This window comes from Meleagris gallopavo, chromosome 30 (genome assembly GCF_000146605.3).
Source record: "Meleagris gallopavo isolate NT-WF06-2002-E0010 breed Aviagen turkey brand Nicholas breeding stock chromosome 30, Turkey_5.1, whole genome shotgun sequence".
NCBI lineage: Eukaryota > Metazoa > Chordata > Aves > Galliformes > Phasianidae > Meleagris > Meleagris gallopavo.
The window spans coordinates 475,423-495,816 of NC_015040.2; the positions used below are offsets into that span (position 1 = coordinate 475,423).

At 48.6% G+C, this 20,394-nt stretch overlaps 1 protein-coding gene across 2 annotated transcripts; it reads left to right on the forward strand.

The window, feature by feature from the left end:
• The first annotated feature begins 10,385 nt into the window (after positions 1-10,385).
• On the forward strand, positions 10,386-20,394 carry CTXN1 (cortexin 1). Of its 2 annotated transcripts, XM_010724751.3 has the most exons (4): positions 10,386-10,583; positions 11,156-11,278; positions 15,622-15,732; positions 16,671-16,851. In XM_010724751.3, the coding sequence occupies exons 1-4, from the start codon at positions 10,401-10,403 to the stop codon at positions 16,716-16,718; spliced, it is 465 nt and encodes a 154-aa protein (XP_010723053.1). In that variant the 5' UTR covers positions 10,386-10,400; the 3' UTR covers positions 16,719-16,851. The 2 variants fall into 2 exon arrangements, with proteins under 2 accessions (XP_010723053.1, XP_010723055.1); XM_010724753.3 differs by lacking the exon at positions 11,156-11,278 and having other exon boundaries at positions 10,451-10,583; positions 16,671-20,394.

Here is a 20,394-nt window from a genome sequence, read left to right on the forward strand (position 1 = left end):
AAAAAAAAAAAGTACAGAGGTCTCATTTATTGCATTTCATAGGTGAATAGATTTTTGATTAGAGAAACACTCAGCTTTTTTTCTTTCAAAAGTGCTTGGCTGAGTGGTGAGATAATGCAAAGGCTGAACCTCATCTAATTGTCCAGCCCTTCAAGTCCTGGCAGAATGAGCTCCCTTACTGTCTGCACAGTGCAGGTAGGTGAGTCCCAACCGCCACTCCTGGTTCTTTACAGATGTGTTGGGCTAGTTGGAATTAGGCTTCCACACAGACATGACTCTTCTCAGGGACAAAGGAATAGAATACAGTGCTGGAAGAGAATATTATATGTGATCTTATGTCCCTCCATACACAGTAAATTCCATGTTGTGCAGCACTGGATGGAATTTGAATCAGGGCATGACGTGGTGCATCTTCATCCCATCTTCCCATGGCCAGCCTGAGCCATTCTATGATTCTGTGATGTTTGTTCTTCAGAGTTCTTGCAGAATTTTCTTAGAAGAGAGCAATTCATAATTTCTGTCATTAAGCAAAATAATGTTTGCAGGAGCACATGCTGCTTTGCCTTAATCTAAAGGCAAGGACATCCATGGGGTGTAATTGATATGCCAAGTGGGAGCTGTCTCCAGACTCCTCCATTACCTTTAGCCAGCTAAGTTTATCCTGCAGCCAAGGGATACGTGCAGCACTGTTCAGGTTTACTGTTGCCTTGTGTCTCTGTCATTTAAATGCTCAGTTGGTGGGGAGCCCTTGAAACAAGTCACCTTGAAGGTGTAATTCATCTATATACCAGTAGATGTGTGAGCCATAGACCACCTGCAGCCATATCAGCAGTCAAGTCTAATGCTTGAATTTCCTGCCTAGTTCAGCTCAATGAATGGATGTAGTGAGGTATTTCTCCTGGCCATCCTCTGTTTTTACTCTGAAGGGGTGCATGGGTGACTTGTGCAGACTGTTGGTACTGGGGAAGCTGCGCATGTAGCCATTAAAACCATTCTTTGCCTACTCTGCCTGAAGGAGAGGTCTCCCTCACTGAACCCAGAGTTTGGATGTGCAACCACAGCATGGGGTCTGTTGCTCTGGTCAGGGAGCCTTGCAGATCTGCCTGGTCTCTGCTGGTAACATTTGCTGCCCCTGTTGCAGTAAGGCATGACTCCTATGCCTGGCATGGTTTTACGCTGCTCTGGGAACACTCCAAAGTTATCCAGTGAGGGTCTTCACTGCTGCTGCTCACACATGCTCTACCTCTGTGCTTTTGGGAAGCTGTAGGCACAGTTGCTGTAAATTGCTGCTCTTTGGCTCTTACTCAGTGCAAAAAGACCACATGATGTCCCAGAAACAACTTGCTCTAGTGGAGAGAGTCCCAGACAGGGAAGTCCTGTGTGGTTCATAACACCAGAGAGAGCATTCAACTAATGTAATTGTGTTTGCAGAAGCAATGCTTACCAATTTAAAGGAGATAAGATCAGCAGGAGCTCATTGACGTGCTGTGGTTTAACCCACAGCAGCTCAGCACCACACAGCCATTTGCTCACTCCACCCTCCCTGCAGGATAAGGCTGAGAATCAGGAAAAATGTAGAACTCATAGGTTGAGATAAAGGCTATTTATTAAAAGGAAAAGAGAAATAATAATATTTCTGAAGCAAATGATGCACAAGGTGATTGCTCACCACCTGCCCCCCAATGCCCAGCCAGTTCCTGTGCAGCAGTTCCCCCCCAACCAACTTTTCACTGTTATACAGGCTTTTCTCCATGCTGTCATATGGTATGGAACATCCCTTTGCATGCTGTAGGTCAGCTGTCCTGATTCTGTCCCCTTCCAGCTCCTCGTGTCTGCCCAGCTCTGTTGCTGATGGTACGAGGAGCTGGAAAGCTGAAAGAACCACAGCTCTGTGCAGCACTGCTCAGCAGCAATGGGAAATTCAGTATGTTACCAGCACTGCTTTTTTCCTTAAGTCAAAACAGTTGTACCAGACGCTGTGAAGGAAAAGAACTCTGAAATCGAGACAATATCCACTTCTTGTTCCATATCATTTATGTCACATTCAGGTCCCACACTTTCCCATACATTCCAATTCACTCCATATATACTATCACCTGTCCTGCTTTTTGTAGGTTGCTCTGAAAGTAATGCCTCCTATTTATTTCCATGGAAATTACGACAGACCCAAAGAACACAATAACACTTTGATAGAACAAATTCTCAGCTACAAAACACTGTTTCTCAACACAGTCACCACCATTAGCTGTGCATTTTCACCAGTGATCAACAAGAGCTTCAAGCTGCTCTCGTACAAATCTGCACCAGCAGAGGTGAACCACCGCTGTTGTCACCACTACTGAGATGCACCTCCCATCCCTCACATTGCTCACATTCACTGTTTGGTCTCCATAAATGTTCTGTAAGTGTTTATGAATGTCAGTGGGTGTCATTTGCTCCACACGGAGGAATTCAATTCCACACTGTTGCTTCATCCACACATTCACGTCAGATGCCATTTTGTCAGACTGCCTCTCTGCTGTCATCTGTCCCATGACAACAAAATGTAATGGGGTATTGGCAGGAAGGTTCAGCTTCTGCTGTCATCCCACCAACATTCACCTCTAACATTCCCTGTTGTTATCATAAAACAGGAGGTATTACTTCTGGAGCAGCCTTTGTACACACAGATACCATTCTCATAATCTAAGGCCATGTCTCTAAGTTGCCCATGGAGTTCATTTAGTAAAAGACTTTGGGCTCCATCTGCCATAACATTCCTTCATGGCAGGAGGGGTGATGCGCACTGTTACACTGCTGCACATTGAAGCCAGTTCTGATTTCATCACAATACATTCATCTTTAATCTGGGTAATACCCACTGTGGTACCACTGATACGGTGTACAGCAACACCAGTGGTGGTGACATGCATTATTATGTAGCAACTAACATCATACAATTCAAATTATCAGCTGTCCTCATCCAACACCAAATCATATTGAGGTACACAACCGACTTCCCCATCCTTCTGCATTACCCACCACGTGCACTCAGGTCCATGAGCAAAAGCCATCTCATGGATAATCTTGCTTTTGCCAGATGCAGGAATAACCCCGACTGTCCTAACCTATATGTTTTGCATGTGCACCACAGGGACATCATCTCCTACAGTACATAAGATTTTTGATTGATGGCAGATTCCCATGTGTCAACTAACCAGGTGGCTTTTGCTAACAGTGTGTCCCAGCGTTTGAATGTCCCAGCACCTGTTGCCCATCTATATGTTGCCTCTCTTCCTTGATGCCCTGAGTTGTCATGGGCATAATTCACCCTTACGTTAGTCCAAATTCCCCTGAGCCACTTCAGTCCTAGCAACCTGATCCACCTCCTGGTTGTTCTGATGTTGTACAATGGCCCAACTCTTGGATATGTGGCATTACATGAGTACTTGTACAAACAGCTTCTCTACCTTGGATCTTTCCACCACGCAGTGACCCAGATAGTTTTGTTTCAGTTGCTCTCCTTCCATTGCTGTAATCACTCTTGTGTTAAAAGTGCAAAAAACTTTGGCAGAAAATAAATGCCCTTACATCCTAGCTTGTCCTCAGATATCAGAGGGGTTGTGGGCAGCTGGGATTAGATTTTGAGAGATGTTGAATTCAGAACTACAAGCCTGGTCGGGTCCAATATACGATGTATCATGATTGTGGATTCACAAATAATGCACTCCCAAATTGTCTAGTCACACTGAATGTACTCTCATGATCACTCTTAAGGAATTTGGCCGCTCTCAATGTGAACTTACACAGCTAGGTAAATTAATAGTGCAGTTTATTAAAGCAGCAGGAATACAAGTTCTTTTGTCTGCAAAGTATGTGAAGTTAACCAAGAACACAAATAATACAGACGACTACAACTGTGTTAAATGGTTGGAAAAAGTCTATAGAGAATTCTAGGTTTCCCAGGGAAGAACTTAGCATAACCTCGCTTGTGAATCTTACCAACAGGCATCCCTATGGGGGAGAAGTGGGGCTCAGCCTGTCAACTGATCCCAGAAGCCAGTGCTGTGCTGTTGACCAATCTGTGATGATATCTTTCCTCCCCTTCCTCCTCTTAAGCCATTTTTAACTATTTATTTTCTTTCTTTCAGATGGAGCTTTAGTGATTCCAATCAAACATACCTGCACTTTGTAAAGTTTATTTGGAGAATGCATTTTTGACAGAAAGGTGGAATACTGCTGGCTCAGGGCTGGCTCTCTGTAACAAGAAGGATGTTTATCTGTTCTGTAGTACTATCAAGTTCCCACCTGCAATGTTATCACTGAACTTGGCTGCGTGTGTGTTTGCACTCCACTCCATCCTCAGTGTTATATCACTTACTTAGATTCAGCATATCAAGCTCCCCTGGCACTGCTAGCAATCTAAGGTTTGCTGGTCTTGTGTTGCTTAGAGAACTAACATGGAACAGATTATCCACTTCATTCCACCCTGGAGTTTTGCCTTCTCTCAAGAAGTGGACATCTCAATAGATCATCTCCAGTAGATATTCCATGTAATCTACCCCAAGGCTGTAGTCACTCAAAATTCAGTATTTAGAAGGAATTGGGGAGATCACATGCAGTTTTGTTATCAAGGTTAGAGCTCCCAGGCTGCTCTATATTTAAAGAATAAGATGACTCATAGTCATAGCATTTATAGAATCATAGAATTGTTAAGGTTGGAGAAGACCTCTAAGATCACCTAGTCCAACCACCAACCCATCACCAACATGTCCACTAAACCGTGTCCCAAAGTGCTCCATATACACATGTGCAGGATACCTCTCCAAGTAAAAGCAAACTGAGGCCTGCACTCAGCTGCCAGATGGATTGGGAAGATCACATTAGTGATGTCAGTTGTGGCATACCACTTGGCTGCCTTTGATTCCAGTTCATTTTGGCTAGTATGACAGACACAGGAGTGCTCAATGGAGGTGTGACTTCATTTGGGCCATGATAGCCCACTGTCAGCCTTCAATCTCTGCTGAAATTTTGCACTGGTCATATGGGACCATTGAAAGGTGAGTGAGTCTTGCTGATTACTCCTTGGTTCTCCAGCTGGCGAATCAGCTGATGGATGGAATCAGGGAGTCCTGGTTGGTGTGATATTGCCACCAGTGCATTGCTGTGGTAGTGATTGGCACCTGCTGTTCTTCTACCATTAGCAATCCCACAACAGATGGGGTCCTTTGAGAGACCAGGTAAGGCAGATATCTTCTTAATGTCCTCCATCTTCAGTGCAACACTGCCAGAATCAGGGCATATCTTTAAAAAAAATTCTGTCTGCTTTTTACGATTCCACACTTGTTCAGGGGTGAATTACAGACCCACTGGAGGTGATAATAGTGACAGTACTTGCCCATCTCCTCCCACACACCCTGCCATCCACAGCCTCGGGGGAGAGTTCTGGGTGGTATTTTTTAATTACTTCTTAACCAAAACTGGAAATACATGCAGAATACATAGCAATAGGATCATACTAGCTTGAGCATCCTAGGCATGCAAGAAAATTTCAGAAACTATTTTAATTTATTTGCATTGAAGAGTGTTCTTTTTAAGAGTTTCCACGATAAGGTTCCTGAAATGCAAAAGTTATGTCTATGCTGAGTGCAGATGTCAAATTAAATCCATGGTCAGTATAACATGAGTATCTGCTATAAACATAAGCTGGCAAAACTATAAATAAGCTTAGGCCAGCCCCCTAAGATGGTAAACCTGGAAGGAGTTAAGAAAAACAACCCTGAAAGCAAATAAAACCACATTGTGAAGAACAAGATCAGCATTGTGGCCAGCGGCTGTTGACCTGCTGTAACACAACAATTTTGTTTTAATGCGGTCTGGTCAGATATGCCTTTATCTCAACCCATTAAGCCCCACACTGGGCACCAAATGGACTGTTGTGGTGTAACCCATCAGCAGCTCAGCTCCACACTCCAGGACCAGCTGCTGTTGTGAATTTGGACATTGCTGGCACACCACCAGCTCTGGCCAGAGGTTGTGGTGTTCAGCCCTTAGGCAAGGATATGGCAAAGCTCCTTGGCTAATCACAGTGCATGAGGCACATGAAAACCATGGTTGTGGGGCCAATGGGGATATTGAATAGGGTTGGACTGAGTTGGCCTATGCTGGGATGGAATGAGGCATAATGGGAGTTGGGCAGGGATGGATTGAACAGAGCAGAGCCCCTCAACTCTGCCAGTGGCCACACATCAGCAAGGGGGTCCTGAGGCACACCTGTGTGAGCAGCTCCTCTGGCTTGCAGGTCATGCAGTTCCACAACCAGTGTCACCACAGATCATAAGGGGCTCCTATGACACTTTCATGAGTGCCTATGAGGAAGGATTTTAGGAATGATTCGTTCACATACTCCTGGCCAAAAGACTGATGACTAGCAAAGCAATATTAATATTGCAGGGAGGCCACTCGTGTGGCCCTTTGCTCCTGGCAATGTGTGGTCTCTGTGATGATTAAGTGTGAGAATGTTTTCTGCGAGCACTCTAAAAAACAAGCAAACACACACAACCACAAAATTGCATTTCAATTAGCAGCTGAGGAGGATTGCACAGGAAATACTGTGGTTATTTCCAGATATTTACAGTGAATTACTTTATTGCAGGAAGGGAATATGCTGCACTGTGCTGAAGGAGAACCATGGAGGATTTTGCTTTTATGATTTGGTGATTAATTTTTATAGAATGGATTTTTGCACTAGGGAAATTGTGAAATCATAATACGGAAGCAGTGTGGAGAAGGACTGCATCACCTCCCAGCAGCTACATGCAACTTGGGCTTCTAATCCATACTTATGGGTACCACTAACAGCCAGTAGAAGAACAGCAGCTTTTTATGTCCCTTTCTGAGCACATAAATGAGGAGGGATGAGTCACTTTTCATGAGGGCACATAGCAGTGGATGTCACCCCTGGTTTCCCTTCCATTAAGTCTCCTGCTTGAACATCTGCCTTTGTTCCCCTGCAGTCCCTGTAGGTCAGAGTTCTCTTCTTTCTTTCTTTTTTTTTCATGAAGATTTTCATTCATGAGGATCTACATGTGCAATGCCCTGCTGTTCAGCAGATGACAGGAGCCACATATGGACATAGCAGTGACAAATTGTAGGAGAAACTGCGTTCAGACGGATATCCTGCTTCCAGAACTTGACTGCCATTCTAACTCGTAGTGCCTGGGAATGGCCAAATCCTGCTTTCTGGGCTTGCTCAGACAGCTAAGTTCTGCCAAAAACTCAGGGATGCTGTTGGTCACGCTACGTGTATTTGTTTGCCAGGCACTCTTCACTTGTTGAGCTCCTGCCAACCCTGTTCCCATATCTTTCAGTTAGAGACTCAGAACAAGGACACACAGCCTTTGTCTGTGGATGACCATCAAAACTGGATGTGGATCATCTCCCCATGATCACTGCTGCAGTGGGTCTGCCAGTTATATTGATCACTCCTGTCCCTGACACTCTCCTTTTCCATTTAGTGTTAGTTCTTCCTCCAAATCATATTGCCCAGGCTTTGAGGCTCCTATCACCTTTCTCCATAAGAGAAAAGATTGCCATCGTTTGCTTGTACAGATCTGACACACAGAGGTGGGGAGGGCGTGCAGGTGGGAGGCAGCAGCAGGCAGAGCTGGTGGCACACACTCAGCCACAAGGTGTTTGTGCAGGACTGTTAGGCAGCGGGGCTGAGTGTGGCTTCTGGTTCAGGTCCAAGCACGTATTCACACTCCTGGTCCTCTCCCAAACCTCGGCATATTTCCCTGTGAGCTGGGTGTGACACTGCCAGCCTGACAGCACTTTGCATCCCAAAGCTGCGAGGGTTGGCACCGAACTTGGATCACTCCTTGAGCCTGGAGTTAAAAGGTGCATATAGGGTTGTAGTGATATTTTGCAGTCCCAGATCCTTCACTCCTTAAACATCTTCATGGCCAGCTGTGCACCCAGCATCTCATACTTAAACTGCATCTTGGAGGTGCAGTTCCATGTGCTGGGTGCTGCACGAAGTCAGGCTTGGATTCATTGCAGGCATGGTAGGGGTGTGCCTACCAGCAGGAAGGCTGTGCTTGCTCCAGTCCATCAGCCTGCTGAGAGCAAAGCTGTGGCTCTGGGACAGACACAGGCACACAGGGATGTGTGCCCTCGATCAGCTTTGCAAGGGAGTTGTACAAAAGGAGGGTTGCATGGGAAAGGAAAGGCTGTCTGTTCTGCTGCTGTACAAAACCTTTCCATGCTGGGATCTGCTCCCTCCATGGGGACAGTGGTAAGGGTGGGAGTGCAAAGGCCTGTGCTAGACAGATCTGTAGCTGGGTAATTCAGATTGCTCCCAGTGCCTTGGACAGCCTTTTGGGAAGTGTGGGTGAGACATGTAGGTGCCTGGCAGACCCCTGTATGTGCTGCACTGGGAGAGCACGGGGCACCCAGGGGGACGCTGGGATTCAGGAGCTGGATCCCAGGGATGGCCAGGTGCAGCCCACAGTCCCCAGCCCCCAGCTCCATTTCCTCTTACAGTGTCGCTTTCCCAGGCAGGCAGCTCACAAAACTTCTCCCAGCTCCAATAGCTGTGCTCCACCTTTTATTATAATTGATTCTGCATCGCCATAGGAACCTGCTCCAGTGTGAGTGAAGAGCAGTTGCCTTCCCTGTGCACTCTCCAGGAGAGCGGCATCTGCTCCTTCCCTCGAGATGGCAAGTGCTGGAGCTGGGAATCGCTGTGGCTGAGTGGCTGGGCACCCCGACCCATGCAATCCAGGTACTGTCCATGCCCCAACCCCTCTCAAGTGTTCATGCTATATGGGGAGGACAGAGGGATTGCCGAGCCAGGAAGTGCAAAGGGGAGGGGGAAGTTGTTTCTATGCTTAGTTGTCAAGGATCTCTCACTGGTGATGGATTTGGGAGATGGGGTAGCTCTGCTCATCTGGTGTTGGGTCCAGTATGTCTTCTGATGGAAACTGTTGAGTCTAGATGGAGAGAGCAGGATGTTGGGCTTTTTGGCTATTATGGGTAACAGACAGACTTATTGTTGGCTTATCTTCTTATCGGGTAGCTTGGTTTGGTGGTGGTGGTGGGATTTCTGTGTGCTGGGATGATAGAAGGCACATGAAGGGAGTTCTGCAGAGCACTGTGCTTGGCTGAGCTTCCCATGCCCTGCTCCCAGGGCGACTAGGGACTGCAGTGTCTGGGAAGAATCATCTCTCCTTAGCTGAGGCTCTTGCCTGGAGGTTGCCTTCTGCTTGTCTGTCCTGTGTGATTAGAGCAGGCCATCTCTATGATGAAAACTGGATGGAGAAAGGGCAGAGTTGGGTGAGGGGCACTATGCCTAGCAATGTGCCAGGGGGGCTGACTCTTGGTATGGTTCAGACTCTATCACTGGGACAGGGTACATGATGCTGTGAACCTCAGAGCCCCAGAACTGCCCCTCCTCCCTCTAGGGGCAGGAGTGTCTCACCCTCAGTGTTTCGTGCTGCTGCCCTGGGCTGCAGGGCTGGGATGGAACCAAGGGGCAGTGGGAAGAAAAGGCCTGGGGTCCTCCTGCAGCCCAGGCAAAGGGCTGTGGGTACACCCCCTCAGCCCTGTTCCTTATGCCATAGGCAGATGGGCATTCCTCAGCCCCTGCCTTGGTGCCTCCCTGCACAGCCCATGGGGCAGAGGAGAGTCACAGAGAGCATCCCTCCCAGGGTCTCAACCTGTGTAGTCCATGACAGTCCTGCAGAACAGAAGTGTCATTCCTTCTGGAAGGTGCTCGAAGGCAACTGTTAAGAACAAGAGCGTGAGGGGACATCTGGGTCCATTGGTGCAGTTAGGGGATCCTGCTGAGACTTGGGGTCTTCCTTGGACCTTCACGGGACATGGGAGTTGAGCCAGGTGATGGAGAGGTGCTGGCAGGGCTGGTGGTGGAGGCCCTCCTGAAGGAAAACAAACTGCTGCCACTCATCCCTGCAGACTGCTTGTAAGGGACCCACAGCCCACTCCAGGGCACTGCTTTGGACCAGAAGCCTGTAATGCATATCTCCATGCCATGATCTGCAGCCCTGTGGGACGGATTCCACAGAGGATCGGGTGCTTGTTCCTGGAAACAGAGCCTACAAATTCTCTCTTCCTGAGGGGCAAAACTAGGCTGGAACAGGAGGAGATCCTGTGAGAGAGAGTTTCCTCCAGAGGAAAGGTGAGCACTGCAGAATGACAGCTGAATGCAGTCGTTTGGGAAGGAGTGAAGAGGGGATGCAGCTCCTCTTATCCTCTCCTTAAAGGGATCTCCAGCTGCCCCTAGCTATGCAGGCCCCGCTGTGGCAGCAGCTCTGTTGATCCTGGCAGCCGTGCAGCAACCCAGTGGCATGTGTTCATTCGTTACTGTGGGGAATCAGCAGCAACATTGACTGAAAAAGGCAATGCAAGCCCTGCCAAGAATTCTGCTGTGCAGTGAGGTTCCTATCGCAGTGCCAGAGGTGTGCCCAGCAGGGCTCTGGAGGAGAAGGGCCTGTGGGCCTGGAAGCACAGCTGTGGGGCAGCGGAGGGAGAGACAAAGTCCGGCAGTGCCGCAAGTAAAGCCTTTCCGTCTCTCTCTGGAGCTGGTAGGCCCTGCAGACTTCTTGCTTAAGCACTTTGCCCGCAGCCCTCACAAGGGTGCTTGCTTCCCTGTCTCCCTGGCAATCGCGTTTGCTCTCCGGTTGCAATAGGTGGCTGTGTGCCACGCACGGCAATGGGATGAATATTAACATGTGGAGCTGGGTCCTGTGAGACCCCTGGCTCCTGCAGAGCAGCAGAGTACTCCCAGCTCTGAGCAGAGGATGTATGTGGTATTGCTCCCCTGTCCTGCTCATTTTGCATACCAATTCCTCCTTGAACACTGGGTATCTGGGATATTCCTCCAGCTTGCCTTGCATAGGTTTGTATGGGGAGCAACAGTGGATCAATGCTTTGAAACGCAGGGTTGCTTTGGCAGCATCCTAATGAATTTGATGCCGTTCGTTGCATGCAGACATTTTGTTTGCTCTCTTCATGTGGATTTGAGCATTTTAGCCTCCTCCATCAAAACTAGTTCTGCTTTCTCTGCTTAAGACATTACTCACATTTATTGCCATCATATAATTGTAAATGTCTCTTGTTGTAAGACAGGACTAAGAAAGTTGTGTTTATTTAAAAGCGTGCGAACAAAGTCCCTCCCTGGCTGTTGGACTGCATCCATGACACAGTGCAATTAAACCCCGCTTCACTCATAATAGTGCTCATCTTCCAGTTCCATTCTTGGAATAGGTCAGCACTTCAGGTACAATTCTGCTTCATTGTGTCAATCATGTGGGTCTTTTTTCAATTCCTGCCTCTAAAATGCTTTGCAGGGCTGGGTGTTTCTTGATATTAACTACAGTGTTGAAAAGCTGTCTTCATCTCCCAGCACCCTAAGACAAGGGTTGTTAGTGCCTTGGTGAGCTGCCTCAGGCCCTGACTCCACAGCTGGGTTCCCTTCCCACTGATTCCTTTTGTGCTTTCCCTGCTAGCTCTTGCTCTTGTCTTTTGGTCAAAAACCTGCAAGAACTGGGAGGGTGGAATAAGCTGATGCTAGTGGAACTGCTTGAGGGCAGTGCAGTCAGCAGGCTATCATGCCATCCCTCTGCCACTGCCACTCATGGGATCAGTCTCCATTTGGAGGTGTCTCCAGTTTGAAGGGTGAGCCCTCCACACCAGATGGCATCCTGCATTGTAAACACTGCTCTGTGCCTCTTTTTAAGGTTAATATTTCATTAGATATTTGTCATTTGCCAAATTAACATTCAATTTGTGTTTTGTACCTGTAAAAATATCCCCATAGTGTTGCTAAATAGCTGACAGCTCTCTTCCTTTGTGAATTCTCTCCCTATTTAGTAATTTCCTTGCTCAGGCATTCTTTTTAGTTACTAAGGGAACATGAATCTTAATAAAACTCAATCACATATTCCTTAAATAACAGCTGCCTTCATTTAACTATCTTACCAGCATTTTCTTGGGAAATTAAGATCTGATTCTTCACATGTAATAAAAAAGCAACACATTCTGAATGCGAGAGAAATACTTTAATACAGGGTTACTATTTGGCAGAAAACCTTGTATTTTCTCCTGCATATGCATGTTTCTCTCTGCATTTTTTATATCAGTTACAAATCAGTTGGGCACCTCCAGACACATGATTTGTGCTTGAGTTGATTATATTGCAGCAGGACCTGTTCTCAGCATCGCTGGTACCAAGGATTATGAATTGGAATTCTCCTAACCCAGATGTGTCCGTGGGAAGCATGAATCTCCACTGAAGTCTCTGGTGGAGGGCTGCAGCTGGTGGAAGTCACTTGGCCAGCCGTGGCTTCTTGGCAGCCACAAAGCAGGGATGCTCTGCCATGTTAATGCAAGACATGGCGTTAGGGCTCTTGGTGCAGGTTGGACTCTGAGAAGCTGTCTTTGTGCAATCACAGATGACCAGATCAAAGAAGGCCCCAGTTATCCCAGCACTGAGCTGGAATAGATAGTTAGCACTTGGGAAGAGCTCTCTGCAGGAATTATTGCAATTTTCAGCCCCAGGCCACATGCAGTATAATTTCTGGAAGAATAATTGGCAGAGGGAGAGAAGGAGCCTGTGATAAGGAGCCTGGTTGCTTTTGTTTATTTGATCTCTGAGCTATTTTCACTAAGGTCTGAATTCTGACAGCTGTGGCCAAAAATTTCTGTGCGTATTCAGAAAGTCACTGTGCTATGTGTGGAAGTTATAGGATTATGTTACTGAATGTCTCCTGTGGAACAGCAGCTGGTTCCCACCTACACATTTTAGCTTTGCTCTCTGTTCAGCTCTATGAAATTGAATTACAAAAAGGTCCATGAACATCTCTAGGCCCTGACACACTAGCTTGGGATCTTCAGAAACTGTTGGAAGGTCACTTAATATTAGAGTCACAGAATTGAAAGGGTTGAAAAGGACCTCTAGAGATCGAGTCCAATCCCCCTGCTAAAGCAAGTTTCCTTCAATAGGTCACACAGGCTGGTGTTCAGACGGGTCTTGAATGTCTCCATAGAAGGAGACTCCACAACCTCCTCCTGTGCTCTGTCACTCTGACAATAAAGAAGTTCTTCCTTGTGTTACCATGGAGTTTCCCGTGTTCTGGGTTCTTCCTGTTGCCCATTGTTCTATTGCTGTTCGCCATCAAAAGGAGTCCGCCTCCATCGACTTGACTCACACACTTCAGATAAACAGTGATGAGATCCCCCCTCAGCTTTTCTCTTCTTCAGGCTGATCATTCCCACGGCTCTCAGCCTTTCCTCATGGAGAAGATGCTCCAGGCTCTGAATCATCTTTGCAGCCCCTCTGATTGGGTCACGTGGAACCATCATCTTCTCCTGTGCTCACCCTGTGTCTGACCACCATCTTTGCATGGGAACAATATCAGACCAATCTGAAGAGCTTCCAGGCATAGAAGTCAGCTCACTTTGAGGCCCTAGGGATGCTTTATTTCCAATGCTGTCCTCATCTTCATGGTTCACATCCATCTCTGGACTACTGACCTCTCCTTGCAGAGTGTGAGGAGCCAAGTTCTGCAAGGCTGTGCTCTGAGGCTGGCCATTCTCTACTGACAGGGAAATGTGCTTCCTGCTCAGCTGGAAAACTCCCCAGCTCAGTTCATTCACTCTCATCCTTCTGCCCTCCTGATGCAGTACTCATGCCATGGGAATCCACAGCATGAGCAAGGGAGAGTCAGAGGCTTGCCAATGTAGGCCTGAGGGAACCTAACTGACTGCCTGGGCAGCTGCTACCAGGGAAGGCAGGAACTGACAGAGAAATCTAATATTTGCAATTTGTACTCATTAAAGATCAGATGATATATTTGTCAAAATCCCTGACAGAGAAGGTACGAGAAGTGCTCCTCTCTGCCCATGGCACTGCTTGGCTGAGCAGTCCTGGTCTTCCTACATAGACCTGCCAGCAGATAGTTGGGTCCTGAGCCAGCACTATTTCCCAAGATCAGGGTATATATCTGTATTTCAAAGGTACTTTTTGTGAGAGCACTATGGACCAGAACCTGCCAGGGCCGCGTGTGCCTTTGCCCAATCAGTCATTCCTGTATTTAGTGATGGAGACCAGTCACTGGAGATAATGATCCTATGTGCTGTCCTTGAGAGGTAGCTCATGAGAGCTGGTGCCTTCCTGAAGTGCTAAAAGGTTGTATCTGGCAGACCCACAGGCTCCACATTGCTTGAGCTGGGCTCTCCAGCATTCCATGCTTGGTTGAGAATATATGGGAGGTGGGTGTAAACCTCAGCATGATGAGCACTTCACAATCCAAGGGACTTCTGAATGGAGTCATCCTAGGGGTGACAAACATCCTCTCACTGGGGCACTGGATATAAGTAGTTTCCCTTTGGAGATGTGCAGTGGGTGTTTCCCTGCAGTAATGTAGCTGACAAATGAGAGTGAAGATACTACTCACCCTGAAAGGACATATGAAGCCTTAACATGTAATTGGGAAGCTGGTGTTAGTGGAAGTGTCGAGAAAGCTGTTTTGGAGTGGTCGGTATTTGGGTTTTAGAGATACCTTGGCCAAGTATTGGCAAAGATGCCAGCTCAGGGCTCATCATCCCTATAGAGAGGCGTGATTTTGGTGGTGCTTTGTGCCAGTGGAAGAACTGGGCTGTACTGCACAGTGCTGTAGAGATGCCTATCAAGAGAACATTCCACGTCTGGCCTAGACACAAAAGATATTCTGGGAAGGGAGAGTACCAAATAAATGGGATGAAAAGAGACCAGAGAGCAGTTGTGATCAGCTCTGTTCAGGTCTGTGCCCACAGCCATTCAGCCTCTTCGCTATCAAATCTTGCTTTTGCCTGTTTAGGCTTCTCAAGCAAGGACAGAGGGAAGGGGATTTGTCTATTAAGTGCCTCCCACCCCCTGATCACAAACTGTGCTGGACTGAAAAGTGTAGCATGTGAGGATCAGCCAATCTCCAACAAGTGGCAGATCACTTCTGCTGCGGGAAGTTGTGACAGATATCAGATCATCCTTCTGCAGCCATCACCATTTCCATTCATAGTGTACTCAGAAACAGGAGTAGCTTACCTCTATACAGATCACAGGGCACTGGGTCACTGTCTTGCAACTGAGTCCTGGGACTCAGGAAGATGGACAGAGAGCACACCCCTCTTTCTCACCTTGCTGCTGCTGTTGCCCTTTATTTTTCTGTTTTTGTGATACGGAATTATTTTTAAAGCCTGCAAGCACTGTACCTTGTGGTGTCCCAGGAGGTGCAGATAAAGGAAAGAGAGCAGGTGTTCAGCATGAGTCAGAGCCATGTCAAATATTCCGTGGTCCATAGCTGGCTGCCTTTTCCCACTGATAGTTGCTCCCAGTATTGCTGCCTGGAGGGCAGGAGCATGCTTGGCTGGATGTCTCCTAGTGGGACCTTTTGCTGCAGTCTCTAAAACACTAAGAGCACTCAGGCTCCAGGATGGAGCAAGGGGACATTGGTAAAGATGTTCTCCTACCCAGGAGCTGGTTAAGAGACACTGAGAACTCACAGCATTTGCTAAATCAGGAATGTCTTTGTTGCTTTGTTCTTTTAACTTCTGTAAATTTGTCTTTCTGCTTTTCATCCCCAGCCCAAGAAAGCTGGATCCTGGAGATCTCTGCTCAGTGATGTGGCTGTTGGGAGGCAGTCTTCTGCTTTTCCTGCAACAGCAATGCTAGTGCACCCACACAGCTGGAGTGAGGTAGGTGCTCTTCTTCTCCTCCAGGACTCAGCCCCTTCTAGGCCTGTTCCAAAACTGAAGGCAGTCATTAGCTCAAGAGACACACAGCAGCTGAAAACATCATCCTTGGTGAGAATGGGCAAAGTCTGAGCTTGTGCCCATCTTGGGAAATTGTCAAGACCAGACAGGCAAAGTCCTGAGAAACCTGCTCAGATTGACAGCTAAGGTCCTCAGTCTCATTTTCCTGTGATTCAGAGCAAGTGGTCCCAAGTGGTCCTGCAGCACTGTGCTTGGCTGGCAGACAGCCTCTCCAAAGGGTTGCTGGGGATTTATGTAGAGAGGCAAGCCAGTACTAGCAGACTAAGTCGCCATGCACCCCATTCCTTTGTGTCCCTGCTGGGTGGCATCATTGTGGCAGTGCTTCCTGAGCTTGCCAGAAAACCATGGACCCACTTGTGAACCTGTGCCTTTGAGCTGATAAGGGAGATTTCCTTTTGAAACATCCGCACTTTCTACAAAGCACCTCATCCCTACATTTACTCCTCCTGCCCTGTTGGCTTTCTCACTTCTTCAGCTGCCAAAAGTAAAAAAAAAACAACCCTCTGATTCTTAAATTGATTAAAGCAAAAATGACTCCTGGTGATTGCTGACAGTTTAGAAGCCGGATTTAAAATAATAACAATTAAGAAAAGTTTCAAGCTGAGAGTATTACTTTTCAATTAACAAATACTCTTCCCACGTTTCCTGCCTGAAAATACGTACCAAATTCAGCCTCTGGCCATAAATATCACTGTCCCCAGGCTTTTCTCTCAGATAACTGACTGCAAGCATATAACTGCAATTCTGGCAACAGAGACTCTTCCCTGCCCTCTCCCGTCTCTAATTATTTAGCAGCTAAGGTGCTCTTTAGCTGAAGCCCGTGGCCAATTCCTCCTCTCTCTCCATCTCTGCTTTTCCAGCTCTTGGTCTGCACAGGAGAGAATCCTGAGCTTCTTGGCTCAGCTTAGCAGTGCTGGTGGCTATGGAGTGACCGGTACAGGTGGTGTTCCAGGTGCACAGCAGGAGGCTGGAGCTGGCTGCCCAAGCCCCGATGCTCCCTGTCCTCGTGCTCTTTGCAGCTCGTGTGCCTCACCTCTGCCATGAATGATGCATCGACGATGGATTATGAACTGCTGTCCCCGTCCTTGGTTGAGCACCCGGCCAGCACTGCGGGCATGGATGCCGAGCAGAAAACCGTCTTTGCCTTTGTCATCTTCCTCCTCGTCTTCTTGGTGATGCTGATGGTGCGCTGCTTTCGCATCCTGCTGGACCCCTACAGCCGCATGCCTGCCTCCTCCTGGACTGACCACAAGGAGGGGTTGGAGAGGGGCCAGTTTGACTACGCCTTGGTGTAGAGGGCAGGGATGGGGCGAGCCTGGGTGCTCCGAGTGCCTCCCACCCCAGCTGTCCGGCCCCCGGCCCCCGGCCCCCCTTCCTCTGTGGTGTTGCCCCGGGCCAGCAGGGATGCCGTGGGCAGGGAGGCGAGGTCGGGCTCTTGTCTGGGGTGGGTTTTCTAGGGGTTTCTCTCTTTTCTAAGCACTTTTCAGTTCTCTTCGCAGCCTGCAGCACTCTCGGCAAGACGCATCGGAGGGGTGACGTGACTCCCCACGGGTCTCGCTGCCCACCGTGCCCCGGGGCAGTGCTGCGTGCCGCAGAGAGGGGCAGGAGGCAGCGGGGCGGGGCATGGCAGGACCTGCCCTCGGCCACGGCCCCCACGGCTCCTGGTCTGGGCAGCTCTGCCCTGCACCAGGCCAGGCGTTGGACCCCCACCTCCTCCTGCCTTCCGCATCACCTCTATCTGTGTCCTCCGGGGAGTGCTGACCGTGGCCCAGTGTGTGTGTGTGTGTGTGTGTGTGTTTCCCTGTAGCTGAGCTTTGTCTGTGAGGAGGTTTATAGGCACCTCACCCAAGTGTTGGCTTTGTTCCTCTCTGTGTGGCAGCCTCAAAGTGCTCCCCACAAGTAAGGGGGAGATGGAAACCCCACGTGCAGCGCCCTTCTGCCCTCCAGCCCTGCAGCCCACTCTGTGCTTTACACCATCATGACTGCTCCCTGCCAAAGTGGTGGAAATGGTCTGAGCAAGATGCAGTCATGCAGCCACTTGCAAACCTGCGTGGGAGCCCTGCGGGGATCCCTGCAGGGATCTAAAATCCCCACGCAGCACCTGGGAGGTGGCTCTCATCCAGCCCAGGCCTGGCAGTACCCAGCAGTGCCTCGCTCTGCACATCGCTGCTCCAGCAGGACCTGGGCAGCCTGGGTGTGCTCGTGCATCTGCCTAGCAGAAGGGCTGTGTAAGTGAGGGAACTATGGCTGTCCCCATAGCGGGGGAACCTGACTGTGGGAACCGTGCCTCTTAAGTAGGGGTGCTGCAGCTGGCCGCAAGGCTAGCTGGCAAAAGCTGTGGTGGGGTATGGCTGTGGGCTGGCAAGTTGTGTGCTATGGGATCTGAGGGGAGAACTTCCTCCTGCTCCACGGAAATAAAGCTGCACTGTGCTAACCCCACACAGCTTTTCCTCTGCTCTGTGATAAGTCCCATCGGGCACTGGGGTGTGTGGGTGCATGTCAGTCATTGCTGGGAGTCATATGAGCACTGGCACAGGGGAAGTGCAAGGGCTAACTGCTGGGTAATGCAAAGAAGCAAAGGCTCAAGGGCTGCTTAGGGCACTACATAACACCTTGCTCTGATAGGAAAGTCCTTCAGGGTCTTCTCTCTTGGAGGTGGCCAGACAGAGGTACTAGGAGTATGGGATCACATAGACAGCAAAGAAACAGGACACTGGTAACCAACTCCTGTGAGCCTGCTTCTGCACCTTCCTTGACAACACTGGATGCATGGCCAAGAACCTACATCACAGAATGTACTGCAAAAAACATTCACTGCACAGTCCACACAGTCCCTGTGTTGTGTGACCTCTGCTCAGCACAATCACTATTCAGCAAAACTGCCACAAAGCAGCAAAAGTGGGGCTGCTCCACAAAGGTGCATGAGCTGGGAAACGAGTGAGCACAGCACAACTGAGGCAGTGCCTTTCCTGGTGCAGCCTCACAGCACCAGGTGAGGGGGGCAGGACAGGACTGGTGGCAGTTGGATGTTGCACTGACAGTCTCAAACAAGGTGAGGTGCAAAAACCAACCAAAGAAACGAGTCAGGAGGAACAGAAGGACACAAAGACAAGACTAGAGATAAAGCTACAGCACTGTGGTTCAAGGTACAGGCAGCAGATAGGGCTGCAGACAGGGCAGAAGAGAAGTGTACCTTTGAATATACCTCTGGTAGAGAATGAAAGCCCAGTGCATCCAGCACTCAGAACATTCTCTCAACGGCCCAACAACTCATTGTGCAGCACAATCCAAACAGTGCCCAGCAGAACTGCCATGCAGAGTGCCTACTTGCTGCACAGCACACAAGCTCAGGGACAATTCCACTCCCTTAGGCTCGTTTTCTGGAGCGAATTGTTTTCCCATCCAAGCCTTAAGCCATCTTGCACCATACAAACCATGAGGTATGATACAGCATTTCTAACTGATGTGGTTTAACCCAGCAGCAGCTCGGCATCACACGGCTGCTCATTCACTCCCCTCCTTAGTGGGATGTGGGAGAGAACTGAAAACAAAATAGAACCTGTGGGTTGATTTAAAAACTATTTACTAAGACAGAAAAGGAAAATGTAAACAAGAATAAGATAATAACTATATATATATATATGTATATATTCACAGTGCAATCACTCGCTGCTTACTGACTGATGCCCAGCACCCCCCCCAAGCAGTTGCCCCCTGGCCAGCTCCCCACAGCTCCCAGCAGGATTGAGATCTGCACACAGGCACCAGCCCATCCCCATGTCTGTGCACCCAATGGCTGCATACTGGGCCCCCAGTTCTGCCTGGGCTGGTGGTATGCACGGGACATACATGGAGGATGGGGAAGTGGCACATGGTGGCCATGGGAGCAATGAGCCTTGCAGCACAGTGTGATCCCCAGGCCATCCCTAGCCCTGCAGGGCAGCTGAGGGGACCCAGGCTGTACATGAAGGTGGCCGAGCTGCCTGTGCAGGTTGGGTGGCTGCGATGTAAAGACCTGAAGTGACTGTTAGTGCAGGTTTGAGAAAATGGACAAAAAACTCTGATGAGTGTGCATCACATTGTAGAAGCAGTGCACTCTGTCCTGGAAAGAGTGAAGGATGGAGAACATCATGAGTGGGACCATGGTCACCAACTGCTACTGGAAGCATCACCACATTGTTTAACTGATACGCATCACTCTCTGCCTTAATTTGATAATTACCATGGATGTTAGATTTTGGAATATGGGGGAACACTAAGCTCATCTTCATACTCACAAGATATATATGCATTTGATGTGACTGATAATTCTCACAAGACACTCCTCATTCCTTCTGAATATCATTGACTACAATCACAGGGTAGAATATGTGGGATAATTGCTTAAGGTGTAGCACTCTTCACTGGAAATTAAGGTACGGGTCATTCACAGGTGTACAAGAGCAGAGTGCAGTCTCTATGCCATTAAACTGCACAGAAGGTAGAGTGGAGCAGAGTTCCACAGCCAAGTTCTGTAACCCACAGTAGTTCCCTAAGTAGCTCAAGGTGTCGATAGCATCAGGAGAACTGATGTACTGACTTCAA